The 16,026-nt window shown below is 44.9% G+C and overlaps 1 protein-coding gene across 3 annotated transcripts in view; it reads right to left on the bottom strand.

Annotated features, from left to right (window-relative positions):
• Positions 1-1,553: 1,553 nt before the first annotated feature.
• Positions 1,554-16,026, bottom strand: part of LOC133044895 (tyrosine-protein phosphatase non-receptor type substrate 1-like) — a 63,102-nt gene continuing 48,629 nt past the window's right edge. For 2 of the 3 annotated variants that reach the window (XM_061126771.1, XM_061126770.1), the window contains exons 2-6: positions 14,021-14,377; positions 7,899-8,219; positions 6,797-7,126; positions 3,700-3,805; positions 1,554-3,069 (exon numbers count right to left, since the gene is read on the bottom strand). In XM_061126771.1, coding sequence (XP_060982754.1) covers positions 3,708-3,805; positions 6,797-7,126; positions 7,899-8,219; positions 14,021-14,377 — 1,106 coding nt within the window. In that variant the 3' untranslated portion in view covers positions 1,554-3,069; positions 3,700-3,707. Of the gene's footprint in view, positions 3,092-3,699; positions 3,806-6,796; positions 7,127-7,898; positions 8,220-14,020; positions 14,378-16,026 lie in introns of all 3 variants that reach the window. The other variant, XM_061126772.1, reaches the window with a different exon arrangement.

The following is a 16,026-nucleotide window of genomic DNA, read 5'->3' as shown; positions in this document are numbered from 1 at the left end:
CTAACCAATCACTTACTGCCACCCTTTCAGCAGGAATTTTATTTTTCCTGAAGCTGTTAAAAGTTGACTACTAACCCACGGAAAGCATGGCTCTCCCTTGAGCTGGCCCACTGTTTAACAGTTATCTCTCTGTGGTCTGATAGGAAGTTGGCCCTTTGCTTCCAGTGTCCTCATTATCTCTGATCTTTATTCTTAGTTAACTCACTCCTTTCTGAAATATTCTGTGTTTAGAAATTCTTTTCCAACTTGTGTACAGACCATCAAGACAATAAGTACTTAAGAAACAAATTAACCAGGTTAAGAGCTCATGGAATGCCAGGGTAAGAGAGGAACTAACATTTTATACAGGGTAGTGTATGAAAGGTGCCTTGGATAAAGTGACATTTGAGCAGAGGTTGGAAAGAAGAGAGAGAGAGAGGTGCATATGTGTGGGGGTGGGGAGCAGAGGAGTGGTAGGATTTGACTGACATTCCCCAAAATTCACTGTGCCTGAAACAGGAAAGCCAGTTAGAGATCATAGCAATGGTACAGGAAGAGATGATGGTGGCTGAGACGAGGGAGTGGTGGTAGGGATGAGAATGTGGACATTATGGAAAGAGTCCAGTGGTGTGTTGGAAGAGGCTTGGACTGGCTCGTGAGACTTGATATTTTCATTCTGAGGTATTTTGCAAGCAAGTTGTTAAACTGATGCTAACCTAAAATTGACCACATTGGGGGTAGTTACAGAAAGAATTGGCATGTACTACCAATCAAGCTTTCCGTTTTTTTTTTTAAGAGTCAGTTGTTGGGTGGGATGATTTGAGAGAATAGCATTGAAACATGTATATTACCATGTGTGAAATAGACCACCAGTCCAGGTTTGATGCATGAGACAGGCGCTCAGGGCCGGAGCACTGGGATGACCCTGAGGGATGGGATGGGGAGGGAGGTGGAAGGGGAGGTTCAGGATAGGGAACACATGTACACCCATGGCTGATTCATGTCAATGTGTGGCAAAAAGCACTACAATATTGTAAAGCCTCCAATTAAAATAAATTAATTAATTTAAAAAAAAAAGAATCAGTTGTTGAAGGTTTACTATCTCACCACTGGACTTTACTGTTTTGAAGGCAGAATTGAATATGAGTTATAAACTGTGGCAAATTCTTAGTGAGATGTAAACACCAGACCATATTACCAACCTCCTGAGAAATCTGTATGCAGGTCAAAAAGCAACAGTTAGAACCGGACATGGAACAATGGACTGGTTCCAAATTGGGAAAGGAGTACATCAAGGCTGTATATTGTCACCTTGCTTATTTAACTTATATGCAGAGAAAAATCATGTGAAATGGATGAAGCACTAGCTGGAACAAGACAGCTGGAATAAATATCAACAACCTCAGATATGCAGATGACACCACCCTAATGGCAGAAAGTGAAGAGGAACTAAGGAGCCTCTTGATGAAAGTGAAAGAGGAAGGTGAAAGATCTGACTTAAAACTCAACATTCAAAAAACGAAGATCATGGCATCTGGTCACATCATTGCATGGCAAATAGATGGCGATAAAAATGGAAACAGTGACAGACTTTATTTCCTTGGGCTCCAAATTCAGTGTGGACAGAGACTGCAATCAGGAAATTAAAAGATTCTTGCTCCTTGAAAGATAAGCTATAACCACCCTAGACAGCATATTAAGAAGCAGAGACATCTCTTTTCCAACAAAGATCCTACTAGTCAAACCTATAGCTTTTCCAGTAGCCATGTACCAATGTGAGAGCTGGACCATAAAGAAGGCTTAGCGCCGAAGAATTGATGCTTTTGAGCTGTGGTGCTGGAGAAGACTCTTGAGAGTCCCTTGGACGGCAAAGAGATCAAACCAGTCATTCCTAAATCAACCCTAATTATTAATTGGAAGCACTGTGCTGTTGCTGAAGCTCCAAAACTTTGACTACCCAATGGGGGGAGCTGACTCATTGGAAAAGACCCTGATGCTGGAAGAGTTTAAGGGAGCAGGAGAAGCGGGTGACAGAGGATGAGTTGGGTGGCATCATCAAATCAGTGGACATGAGTTTGAGCAAACTCTGGGAGACAGTGAAGGACAGGGACACCTGGCATGCTGCAGTCCATGGGTTTGGAAAGAGTCAGATATATTGAATGATTGAACAACAACAATAGCATAAAAGAAAGAGAAATTAAGGATGAATTCAAAGCTTCTGTACACAGCATATTTCCCATGAGCAGTTCATAAGGATTGTGAAATATTCAAGTCAATGGAAAACTACTCTTTCCATTGCCGAAAGAGGACGAAACACTAATTTCTGGGTTTGAGAAGTAGGCTATCTAGACAAATAGAGAAGGAGAAAAGTTTTTCTTCAAACCAAGATGGCACTTGGTTTAAAACTAGACAGGCACTTCAATGGTGGGGAATTAAGTGAAGGTAAGAATTCAGAAGACAGAATAACTCTTCTCCACAGGGTATTAGTGTATAGTCCATGGCTCAGTCCAAGGTGATGGATGATCTGTATTAGTTGGATTCAAGGAGATCCTAGTCCATCCTAAAGGAGATCAGTCCTGGGTGTTCACTGGTAGGACTGATGTTGAAGCTGAAACTCCAATACTTTGGCCACTTGATGCGAAGAGGTGGCTCATTTGAAAAGACCCTGATGCTGGGAAAGATTGAGGGCAGGAGAAGAAGGGGATGACAGAGGATGAGATGGTTGGATGGCATCACCGACTCAATGGACATGGGTTTGGGTGGACTCCGGGAGTTGGTGATGGACAGGGAGGCCTGGTGTGCTGCGGTTCATGGGGTCGCAAAGAGTCAGACACGACTGAGCGACTGAGCTGAACTAAATTCTCACGTCCCAGGGAGATGTTGTGAATCAGTCTCCAGAGCTACTTCCCATGATCTCTGCTCAGGATCACATACGAAGATTCAGCTCTGGGGGTTTCATGAACATGTGGGCAGGCAGATCTCCATGGACAGAAGACTTTTGGAGCAGAGTTGTGGAAGCTTTCAGCTGGGTCCTTCTTGTGGGCTGTGTCCTCAGTGAGGGAAGGAGACAGTAGAGGCTGACGGTGGCACCTAGCAGGGAGGAAGGAAGGAGCTGTGGGAAACATTTTCATACTTAATTATCTGCCCATCATTCAGGAAAAGTTCTCTGCATGCCTCCCACATGCCCAGGTATTCTCCTCCTGGGCTACCAGTCCTCAAAGGATGGACAGCCCCTGACTCTGACCCCTTAGCCTCCTCCCAGGTCCTCATGCTCCCTCCCCAGGCCTTCCACTCTGTCACACAGAAGTCATAGTTGGAACAGCCACCAGAGGAGCTGATCTGGGACTAATCAATATTACCTTAAGTGTGGATACCTGTTGCCCTAGGGAGCCCCTGAGTTCAGTGATCTAGAAATGGTCTCCACGGGAGCCACGCACTCAGCTGCTCCTCATTCAGCACACTCTGCCTACCCCCTCCACAGAAACACCAGGAGAAACCCTTGGAAATCCATGATCCAGTCCACCTCCTCCAGGACCTCACCGTCTCCTGGGAGCTGGGCACCTCTTAGAGGGAAACATGATACTCCTGAGGGTACTGAGGGAGGTGTGCCTCCTTCTCTTAACTCCACGTGAGCCCTGCCGCTGTGTGGCCTGTGGGTGGCCCCCCTAATGACTGCGTGTCTTCTAGATTTTGTCCTGCCCTCCCTCATCCATAACTCACAGGCAGGCTCAACACTTCCTGTGGACAAAGATGACAGATACAGTGAGCAGCAGCAGCACCTTGGGGACTAGGAAGACAACTGCCCAAAGAGAAGACAGCTCTGGACCTGGAAATCAGGGGATAAGAGGAGTGATTAGATACACCACGCAGGAGCCATTCCCAGGGGCCTCCACTTACTCCATCTGAAGCTGAAGCCCATCAACATGCTATGGCTTTGACCTGCAACCTGAGCTAAGGCTCAAGGCAGAAATTAGGGTACAGAATCCCCTCATTTTCCCTCTCTCTTTTCTCAGGCTGCAAGGGTCCTATTATTTGAAGAGAAAATGCCAGGATTGAAAATAACTGTGAGACAAGAAAAATTCAGCAAATCCTCATGCACAATCTCTCATTAGACTGTGATTCCATCCTTGGCAAGTCATCAGGAAAATGCAGGAGAAACAGGCAAGGCAGCTAGAACAGGTGCCTAGAATTTGGAATTATCATCATTAATATTAAATATATCTAAACTTTGAAAATGTTGGGAAAATTTCCTAAGAGCACAGACTATAGGAAAGGGATTCAAGGTGAGCTTGATTTTAAAGGATTGGCACAAAATCCCCAGGTTCTGTGCATATGTTACCTTACATGTCAAGAAGGATTAGCAGTGGTGATTTGTTAAGGATCTTGAGATGGGCACATTAAATTAGATTTTCCAAGCGGAGCCAGTGTAGTTATGAAGATTCTTATAAGTGAAAGATGGAGGCAGGTCATTTGGAGAAGCAGATGTGATCAGAAGCAGAGGTCAGAGTAACGTGGGGCCCTCTACCAAGGAGCGTGGGCACCCTTGGAAGCTGGGAAAGGCAAGGAAACGGATTCTCCTCTAGAATCTTCAGAAGGAACACAGCCTAGTCACCCATTATAATGTCTGACCTCTACAACTATATGATAATATATTTATCTTGTATTAAATCACTAAACATATTAATTACTCACAGTGACTATAGGAACATAATTCAAGGAAGACAGATTTGACTCTATGGACAGGCATGATTTAAAATGCATACCCTCTGGGTAGAAAAGGCAAAAAGAGAAAAGAAGTGCTATTTGGCAATTGAGTGGTAAAGAGAAAAAGAAAAAGGTAGGGAAAAGGGATTTCAGACATTGGTTCCTGAAAGATGAAAGAGAACCAAAGAATTAGAGGACTCAGAACTTTTTTCCCTCTATCAAAACCAATGAGCCAACCAGCCAAAAACTCCATTACTGTATTGGATTTTTCTATATTGCAGGAAGAGAAGTCATTAGGGTAGGAATATATTGTAAAACACCCCAATACCAATACCGTAAAAACAAACAATAAGATGTCCATCCTCACACCAGGCTGACTGGACCCAGCATGGCAGTGGTTGAGCCCTCAGATGCCCAGGGTAGGTTCTGGGTCCCAGGAGGAAAGTCACGTCAGCATCTTACACTTCTCTTCAGCCTGACAACCTAGATGCCCCCAAAACACACTAGCAGGCATGCTGAGTCAGGCCCCTATGGCAGCCCTGGTTGAGCCCATCAGGAGATTGAAGACTAAAAGCATGTCCAAGCCACTGCAGACAAAATGGCATGGGCTTTTCTCTCCTATGCTCCCTGTTAAGTACAACTTGAACCCTAGAAAGAGCACGAGAGACAAGCATAGGAGGACTCTGAGGTGGGAGAGGAGGCAGAGTGCCTAGGGATCTGGGATCTGGAGGAAGAACGCAGTAGTCAGTCATCCATGTCCGTTCTCCTAACTCCACACTTCAAGAGGAGACTCAGGTGTGGCACTAGAAGAAAGAGAAAGTCTAAACCAATTACCTAAATTCCTGCCTCAAGAAGTGAGAAAAGGAGGAGCAAAATAAACCCAAGGCAAGTAGAAGGAAGGAAAAATAAATAAAGAAAAACCAATGAAATTAGAAACAGAGAAGCAATAGAGAAAAATCACTGAAAGAAAGAGGGTGTTCTTTTTAAAAGACCAATAACTGAAAATTTTCCAGTACAACTGACAAGTAAAAAAGGAGGAATGATACATTTCCAGTATTAGGATGAAACCAAGGATGTCACTACAGATACTGCAGACAAAAGGGTAATAAAGAAATGTCATGAACAACTGTACAGAAAGACATTTGACAACTCAGAGATGATGGAACAAATACCTCAAAAAAAAAAACAAAACAAAAACCCACTACCTCAGCTCATTCAATGTGAAATGAATAATCTGAATACTCTTAAATATTTGATTCAAATTAATTTTCAAAAGATTCTCAAGGCCAGATGGTTTCATGGGAAAATTTTTCCAAGAAGTTGCAAATAAATTAAAAATAATTTTGGTGCACAGAAAATAATAATAGTATTTTGGAAAATTTGAATTTATGCTCCATTTGAAATGGTGTTAGTCAATTAGAATTGATTATAATCAGTGTGCACTTGTATGACTTTTGTAGAAAGTCAATATACTTAACCAGATAACCACACTATTGTGGACGCCATTGACTGGTTGTGCACACAGGACTAAGTTAAAGTGGACATTATTATGAAACTGTTCTGTATCTATTGTTTAAGGGAAGTTGTTTATTCTCCCCTTGCTCTCTTTATTCTTCCAGCAGGCAGGGACATGGGCACTCGGTGACCCAGTATTGACCCAGCAGATGAGGACAACACCATAGAGTATGTCGGAAGAAATGTGGGCCTCTGATAGGTCTTCTGGAGTAACGGTTCCTGAAACCTGACTTGACCCTCTCTTGATGTTACATGAGAGCCTACAAGATGTTTTATTTATAGAAAGGGGGACTGTCCTTGGGACAAGCCCCAGCTAAGCGGGGAACCTGTCTCTAATTAGCACATATTTATTATATAGACTGGTGGTCCCTGTCCTCAGAGACTCAGATTCACCTTGATTATCTTAGCCCAGTCATCTGGACTAAAAGTGACACATATTTTCTTACCAGTGGTCACTCTTGGAGGTGGGAACTCACTTTAAAGTTCTATTTTATATTATTGACTTCTAGATTGTTCTTTTAAAAGAATGAATTACTACCTTCAATAGTAAAAAAAAAAAAAAGACAAACAGCTGGGTCGGTTGCAGTGGTGACCTCACCAGGGGTTTGACCTGTGTCCTGGTCCTTCTGGGGAGCAGAGACCTCCAGGGTATGGTTTTTGGAGACCGCCGGCTGCCCGTCATGCTCCACCTGGCAGGTGAGCACCACAGCCGCCCTGTAGGCAGAGGAGTTTACCAGGAACCAGCTTGTATGGTTAAAGGTCCCATCCTTGTTCTCTACGAGGGTCGAGGCCGGTTCTGTTCGGAACACGTTTCTGTTCTCCAGCCAGGTCAGCTGTAGGCGCTGGGGGTAGAACTTGTTCACCTGACAGGTGACGTTCACCTGGTTCCCCGATGTGGGGTATCCAGTAATCTCCAGGGTGGGTGGAACTGAAACAGCACAGGAAGAAGTTCTGACCTCATGGAACACACAGGTCATAGGGGAGGAGGTGGATAACAGCTCAGCAGAGCCAGGGAGTCACCCAGAGCCAGGCATGCAGTAGGTGCTCAAGCACTGAGGGTCTATTTGCATATGAATGAAGTCACTGAACACAGTGAAAGTACACTGCTCAAGGATAGGGACCTCCTGTTAGGTTTATAATGTGTGAAATCAACAAGCTCAGCCTCTGGCATGCAGTTGGAATGGAAGACTGCAGCAAAATAAATGAAATCACCAAGCACATAGGGTCCTGGGCTTAGCATAGTTGCTCAGTAATTGGAGATACTCAGATGGTAAAGCATCTGGTTGCAGTGCGGGAGACCCTGGGTTTGACCCCTGGGTTGGGAAGATCCCCTGGAGAAGGAAATGGCAACCCACTCCAGTACTCTTGCCTGGAAAATTCCATGGAAGGAGGAGCCTGGTAGCCTACAGTCCATGGGGTCTCAAAGAGTCGGACCCGACTGAGAGACTTCACTTTCACTTTCATTGATAAAGAAAACTACTTATCACAGTGCTTGGCACATGGCAGTTGTACATCTGGCACTTTCATTAAAATGGAGTTACCAACTCTTCTAGGAGCCCTTTCTAGAAGGGCTAGATTGGACAGGACTGTCAGGAAGTAGATTTCAGGCAATTTAAGGCCTGAAGCAAAAGGCAAGGAGGAGGAGCAGGCTGGGGTCTTGGGGGCAGGTGTGGGCTAGGGCTAACAGAAGGGACATCTACCTCGGATGGTCTCGGACAAGTTGGCAGTCCCACGGAGAGGAGGGCCCCCCTGCAGGGTGACGTGGGCCACCTCGCAGATGACCTGGGAGTGAATATCCCCTGGGGCCAGCAGCACCTTGGTTGTGCTGTTGATGCTGTAGGAAGCGTTGTCTTTCTGTGGGTCCACGCTGGTCTGGGAGGCTGAGAGCGCATTGCCATTTTTGAACCATTTTAGGGAGATGTTTCTGGGGGAGAAGCCGTGGGATGTGCAGGTGAAGCTCACTGTCTGCTCAGGTGTAGCTCTCCCTGTAGGGCCGGATACCATGGGCGGAGAGGGCTTGGCTACAAAAGAAACATTTATAAATGAAGGACATAATTTTGATTATCATCACTACAAAAAGCTTGTGACAATGTTAAGAAATTGCAAATATATTATTTTTAAATTCACGGTTGCAGTGAGGGTTAAATCAGGCACTGGAAGCATTTTTTCTGGGAGAAAAATGTCAGGTGCTTCACAAAACTAAAGAAACACAGACCTCTGTTTAACCCAGAATGTATTTATATGCAGAACTGTCCTGTCAGGAATTTATGAATTTCCTTCACAATTGTCTTTCTTTTCATGAATATTCCAGTAGGACCAATGTATGAATCCCTGAATTTCAAAGGAATGGTGCAAAAAGGTATTTTTTCTGAGTCTGGGTTTTTCTCTTGGATTAGTACTGGGTTGAAAAGAAAGATTACTGAGTGCTGAGAAACCAGTGGTGGTTAATTTCTTATATATGTGTGTGTGTGTGTTAGCTGCTCAGCTGTTTCTTTATGTGTCAGTTGATTCTTTATGACCCCATGGACTGTAGCCTGCCCGGCTCCTCTGTCCATGGAATTCTCCAGGCCAGAATACTGGAGTAGGTAGCCATTTCCTTTGCAGGGGATCTTCCTGACCCAGGGATTGAACCCCGGTCTCCTGCATTACAGGCAAATTCTTTACTGTCTGAGCAACCAGGGAAGTCTGGTTAATTTTTTAGCTGTTATTAAATCTGTAGATACACAAATCAGCAAACCAAATATGAGGGTGGTTTCTCTCTGTTGATGGGTGCTGTAGGGTGTCTCTAAATTGTTCATTATTACACAACATCCCATGTATAAGTTGTCAGACAGCAAATGTAACAAATATTTTCATTTCTAAACATTTAACTTGCTTCCTAAAACTCAAACATTTGAGGACATAGTTAGGAGTTACCTTAATATGTCAAATCCAACACACACCAGCATCATGGATGCCCCTTAAAGTACTGTGATTAGATACCACTTGTCCAGAGTTGTTCAGAGCTTAAAGATGGGCTGAACTCTTGACCACCCTCGGCTCTCTAATCTTCCCACCAACCCTGAGGTGGGGAACTGAGAGTGGCCGTATACATAGGATGAGGCTCAGGAAGGATGCAGCTGGCCTGGGGCAGCCAGCAGGTGAGGTCAGAGCTCACCTCACTGCACAGGACATACTGATTTTAGTGTCGCTGTTCTTTATCCTGGAGCCTCACTGTTTCTGGACAAAGTGGATACAAGCACCATCTGTAAGATGAGTGAGAATGTATGTAACATAAAGAGCCTGACACACAGTAGATGCTTAATTAGTAACACCTGTGATTGTTATCCTACGATCTGATTGTTCTAGTTCTGAAACTACATTTTTGGCAAGAGAAAGCAAAACAAAAGCACAATAGAAGCACCAAGGAGAGTCTCAAGTCTTGCTCCATACAGCTGCCTTGCAAAAATCAACATGAAAAGAAATAGTAGGAACACCAAATTATGAATCTGACCCCTATAAAATACACAATCCCCTCAAGAGGTAAGTTTGGGAAATTGGCTTTCAAAACACACAAGAGACCACAGGTACTTTTCCTGTGGATCAGATCATTACAGAATCTGTAAGCAAGTTGAAAGGAAGGAGGACAGATTTCATCAGAGCCTCTCTGGTGTTTGAGGCAGGAGGGCTCCTGGCTGAGCAGGGAGTGTTTGTAGAGATTCTAGCACCTGTTTAGACACCTGTGTTTAAAGTTGGGAAAGTTTCCCCAGTGATGAAGCTCATGTCTGCACAGGGTGGCCTGAGTGGGGAAGAATACCCTCTCAGATCAGGAGAGCTTGGTTGGAGGTGGGATTTATTCCTACCACTCCACTTGGGATGATTTTCTTGGGCCTCCTAAGATCTGTCAATATCACAGTCTATTCTGAAGCACCGACCCCTGTGAGAGCTGTTCTTTCAACCCAGGCACCAGAGGGGTCCACGTCTATTAGGGAAAAACTGCAGCTCTCTCCCTCTGTGGCCCCAGAGAACACGTAGCTCTGGGCTCCTGTGCCCTGGCTGGACACCAGCGTCCTCCCCAGGAGTTAAGACACTCAGCTGCCCAGACCATGTCTGTGCACTTAAATCAGAGTTTCTAGGGTAGAGCCAGGGTCTGGGGATCTTTTCACCAGTTCCCAGGTGATGCCATGAATGGTTGAAGTTGAAAGGTACCTAGTCCCACACCAACCCTAGTTGTACTTAGTCTTAGAGGGAAAGTGGCCCATAGAACATCCTCTGGCTTTGGCACATCAGAGCTCATGTTGGTGGAAGACATGCCAGGCTCTGCTCTAATCACTTGACATGCGTCCCTCATTCAATCCCTGCAGTTACTCTGTTAGGATGGGGCTGTCACTGAGGGACGAGGACACTGACGCAGTGTTGGGAAGGACTTGTCAGAGGTCCCAGAGCTGGGACATGGCAGAGCCGGGATGGGGGCCCAGGCAGGGGTATGGCCCAGGCTCTCAACCACAGTGCCCTGAGTCCAGGGCTTTCTAGACCCTCTCCCGTCATCACAGATTCTTGAAAGGTAATGTAATTACAACTATTTCACAGATAGGGAAACTGAGACGTTCCCAGGATCCCACTGCCCTCCTGGGATGGACAGCACCATCGCCCTCTGAGGGGTGGTGCTGTTACAGGTCATTGTATCCTCAGGACACCCTGCAAAGGTTGTATGATTATCCTTTTTCTACAGGTGAGGAATGGGGACAAACTCAGGGAGCTAGGTCTCAGCTTTGAAATAACACCTGAATTAGGAGAACCTACTCTGTGCTGGTGATTTAGACAGAGCACCTCAAACACTTCTAATTCTCCTGAAAGGAGACCATGAGGACCGCGATTGTACGAAGAGAAAACTGATGCTGAGAGAAATGAAGAGACCGTCTCCTCTCACTCCCCACTGTGTCCCAGTGTTTCCTGTCACCTCCATGTTTCCCTTGTGGCTCCGGTGGTAAAGAATCCACCTGAAATGCGGGAGACCTGGGATTGATCCCTGGGTTGAAAAGATCACCTGGAGAGGGGGAAGGCTACCCACTCCAGCATTCTGGCCTGGAGAATTCCAGGGACTGTTACAGTCCATGGGGTCGCAAAGAGTTGGACACAACTGAGCGACTTTCACTTTCACTTTTCATGAAAGTGAACCTGAACTGTGCTTCAGGTTCATTAGCAGAGCAAGTGCCCACCTTCAGGAGCCCCCAGACTGACCACCACCCTCCTCTTTTCCCTCAGATTCTTGACTTCAAAAGACTACAGGGAGGAGAGGCCTCTGAGGGCCCAGGCCTGGGGACCCTGAGCCACAAGGGAAGACATGGACTCCTGACACATAAGTCTAGACTAGGAACTCTTGCTCACATGGGGCCCCACTCCCTCTAGGAAACACCTCGCCCTCCTCATCCTCAGTCTGCAGAACCAGGAATGGGCATGCCCGGTGCTGCTGGGGTCACACTGGCCCCTCTGGACTCTGTCCACACCACCCTTCCCAGACCTGCTCCACAGGAGGCCTAGTGAAGGGGCAACATCACAACAATGGGGAGAAAATCTCCTGATGCTTTTAAGAGTGCTAGTATATGTGCTGCCGAAGCGAGCACGGTTTTTAAGAGTGTTGATCCCTGTCACTGAGGAACGTTTCAGCACATCACACAACAATGAATGGTCTGTCTCATCTGGGTTGTAAAACTGGACTTGCTTCCCTTACAGGACTTTTTAAAGTGTTTATTTCTAAAGGAGAGGACAAAACAAGCTTTTAAGAGGATGGGGTTGGAGCTTTCTCCATACGTCGACAAGCACAGTGGGGTGTGCAGAGAGCAGGGCTATGACACTGTGAGTGTTTAGGGTTCAATCTTGGCTCCTCTAGCTATTCACAAATCAAGTCCCCTCTATGAACCTCAGGGTCCTCATCTGTAAAATGGAAAACAGACAACCTTTCCTTCTGAACACTGTTTATAATGAGCAAATGCCTAAGGAGGATTCACTATCTGACAGGCTGCTCCTCCCCTCCCCTCCCTCCTTTCTCATCCAGGGGATCATCTGGCAGGCAGCCTGAGGAAGGGGATGAACAGCCCTGGAAGCCAGCAGATCTGAGAGGTGGGGGAGCCACTTACTAGCTGTATTGAGACTGAGCAGGGGACCCACCACCTGGGAAGTTTAGTAATATCTGCAAAATCATGATAAAGCCACCTGCCCTGCTGATGTCTAGAGGTTTGGGGAGATTCATTTGCTACCATGACTAGAAGGGAAATTTGGCAATACTGTCACACAAATTAAAATCCTCATACTGTCTAAACTAGCAATGCCATTTCCAGTGGATATTTCTCCTCTGAGGAGAGTGACATATGGGAATGTTATCCCTTCAGCACTGTTTCAGTAGCCCAAGGTTAGGAACAACTTAGTGTCCATCAACAAGAGACTGTAAGATGAATGGTGGTGTTGCCATATGCTGAGTGCATGTAAATCCATGGCTGATTCATGTCAATGTATGACAAAAACCACTACAATATTGTAAAGTAATTAGCCTCCAACTAATAAAAAAAAAAAAAGAATAAATACTCTCACATAGAAAAAAAAGAAAAACAGGGCAACCCTAGGTGCTGTTATGGAATGAGAGTTTTTGGATCATGCAGCTGAAAGCAGGAAGAGTTTTCCAGGCACCTCAGGCTCAGGGTCTGAATGTGAGGGGCCTTCTGAACCTTGGGGAAAGCAATGAAAAGAGCCTGTTTCATGGTTAACTCAAGGAACTTTTATTCTGCATCTTGTGTGTGCAAGTCTCTTCCATGAAAGGAGTTCCAGTGCTGGTGCAGGAAAGAGACTGGCTTGGAATCAGTTTGGGTTCCTAATGGATCCTCTCATTGTCTATGTGACTGTGGTCTGGACCCCTGTCATCTCCTGGCCTTGGCCACCATCTGTACATGGGGGTTTGGGAGGATGGTGTCTAGAGATCCATCCTGTTCTGAGAGTCCAGGATTCAGGGTATTTGTCAGAAAAATCTAAATAAACACTTTTTCTGCCTCAATAGGGCTGCTCCAGCTCCTTACTCACCCACATGGAGAATTGCTTCCCTGAGAAGGGACATTCTGAGATGCTGGGAGACTTCAGTGACTATGTGAGTCAATCTGCGAATGACAGAAGGATTTTTTTCAACAGATCCTCTGGAAACACCCAACCTCTCAGCATAGTCTCCAATCGGGGCCATCAGAATAAACACTGAAACTGTGTCTCTTAGAATCTCTTTTCAGTGTGATAGTCTGAATAGAAAATAAAGAAACACATCTCTCCTCCCTGCCCTGGATGGATTTCTCCTCTTCAGAAGGGAAGAGGACATAAGCTTCAAGGGAGAAGAGCCCTTGTCTGCTTTGTTCACTGCTGTTTCCACAGCATCCAGAGCAGGGCCTGGCACACAGTAGGTGCTCAATAAGTACTGAATAAAGAGAAGACTCAGCCACACTGAGGGTGCACTCTCCAGAGGTAAGAAGTGAGGCCTGGCCTGTCAAGGAGCAAGTCACTGAGACTTTCATTTCCCTTATCCCTGGAATCAACGGACTGAATGTGATGGAAAAGACAAGGACTGTGGAGCCAGGTAGATGGGGGATCCAGACTTTTCCCATGTTGACCGGCTGAGGGGCCTTGAGCAAATAGCACAACCATCAGCAAATAGCACAAATCAAATCCCTTCTGATTTGTAGAAGGGAGTAAAATCAGATCATGTCCTGGTCACTATTGTACCGGATTCCTTTTTTTGTTCAAAGAGTGAAGGGCATTCTTGTTGACTTGTCAGAGACCAGGGGATGAAGGACACCCAGGCCATACTCACCACTCACAGTGAGATGAGTGCCTGGTCCAGACTTAAACTCCACGTCACCATGTTCTCCTTTCCGGAACTTCACACAGTAGTAGACACCAGTGTCTGCTGGGGTGATGTAACTGATGCGGATGGAAAAGTCCAAGTTGTTTCTCTTTGTGACATCTGAAACATTTGTAACTCTGGGGAAGGGGGCTTGTTTTTGACTGTAGATTAACTCCCGGCCTGGCCCAGTTCCTCTGAACCACACGATGGGCCCCACGGGGCTCAGGGAGGTCACGGAGCAGTTCAGAGTGGCCGTCTCTCCTGCTGCAACTGACACTGACTTCTCAGGCTGAATCACCTGCAGCTCCCCTGCACCTGCCGCTCCTGGAGGAAAATACAAAGTAGTTATTTATTCACCCTCATGTGATCATGTAGGTTTTCTCAAGTGTTTATCAATAATAGCGTTCATTGTCTGAATGCACCTTGAATGGGCCTTAAACTCAGCACACGGCATGTACATTGCATGTAGCTTGCACAATGAGTCTGTAATGTGAGACACTAACACAAATGAGGAGCTGAGGCACAGAGGTCAGTGATGTGGCAGAGACTGGGACTGAGGCCTTGAGCCCTCTCTGGAAGTGTCATGATCCACCCAGTATTCCTGGGTGTTCACTGTGTGTCCTCAGGGAGTGCTGCACTTCTGTCCTTTGCATTAGGTGGGACCACATGACCTCTTAGATCACTGAGTTGTGAGAAGTGATACGTGTATTTTGTCTGTGATTCATTAAACGGTAAGTACCTTTATGGGCCAGCTTCTCTCCTCCCCAGCAATCTACATACTCATGATAGAATTGGCTCCAACAACCTGATACTTGAGTGACAGTGATGTTCAGAGCTCCCAACACACAATGAACACTTAGTTTATGAAGAAAGTAAAGCTTTGTTTCAACTCCCTGGGATTTTTTCCAATGACACAGTCATGTTATATGACTAAAGCAGCTATAATAGATTATAGAAAATTTAGTGACTAAAAATGACAGTTTTATTATCTTATGATTCTGGATATGAAGGGACCAAAAGCAGTATTACTGAACTAAAACCAAGGAGTCAGTTGGGCTACATTTCATATAGAGGCTCTGATCATTGCCTCTCCAGATTCTTGAGACTGTCTACATTCTTCTTCTCAAGGTTTCTATCTTCTTATGACTCCAGTTGTGCTTCCATTTCACTTGTCCTCTAACTTTGGCTTTCCTGCCTCCTTCTTATAAGATTATATTAGGCTTACATTGATAATCAAGGATATTCTTCCCATAGCAAGATTCTTAATCACTTTTACAAAATTTTTTTGCCATGTAAAGTAAAACATTCACTGGTGAGTATTAGGACATAGATCTCTTTGGTGGTCTGTGTTTTGTTTACTTGACTTATAACTTACTTTAATTAAAGTATATCTATTTACAATGCTGTGTTAATTTTGCAGTATAGAAAGTGACTCAGTTATACACATACATTTTAAATATATTCTCTTCCATTATTTTTATCACGTGATACTGAATATACTTCTCTGTGCTGTACAGTAGGATCTTGTTTTTTTATCCTTTCCGTGTATAATAGCTTACCTAACTCCTACCCCATCTACCTTGACAACTGAAACTCCATTCTCTATGTCCATGAGTCTGTTTCTATTTCATACACAGGTATACCTGTCTATCTCTCTTTGGCCACAACACCCAGCTTGTGGACTGCATTTTTCTAGAAACTTCCATTTCTTTTAGGTTGTTGAATTTGTTCAAATTTAACTGTTCATAGATTTCCTTATTTTTTCTTATACTTGTGTAATATTGGTCTTATGTCTCCTTTTTCATTTCTTGTTTTGTTTATTTGGGTTCTGTCTTATTTCCTTCAGCATTTTCATTATCTCCTTTTTGAAATTATTGTCTATTAGACGAAAGAGGTCTATTTCATTTTCTTAGGTGAATTTTCTTGATCTTTTAACTGGGCATGGTTCCTCTGCTTCTTCATTTTACTTATAT

Source organism: Dama dama, chromosome 23, assembly GCF_033118175.1.
Source record: "Dama dama isolate Ldn47 chromosome 23, ASM3311817v1, whole genome shotgun sequence".
In the NCBI taxonomy this organism is placed as follows: Eukaryota; Metazoa; Chordata; class Mammalia; order Artiodactyla; family Cervidae; genus Dama; species Dama dama.
Note: the sequence above shows the minus strand (reverse complement) of the source record. Positions and strands in the feature narration are given on the sequence as shown.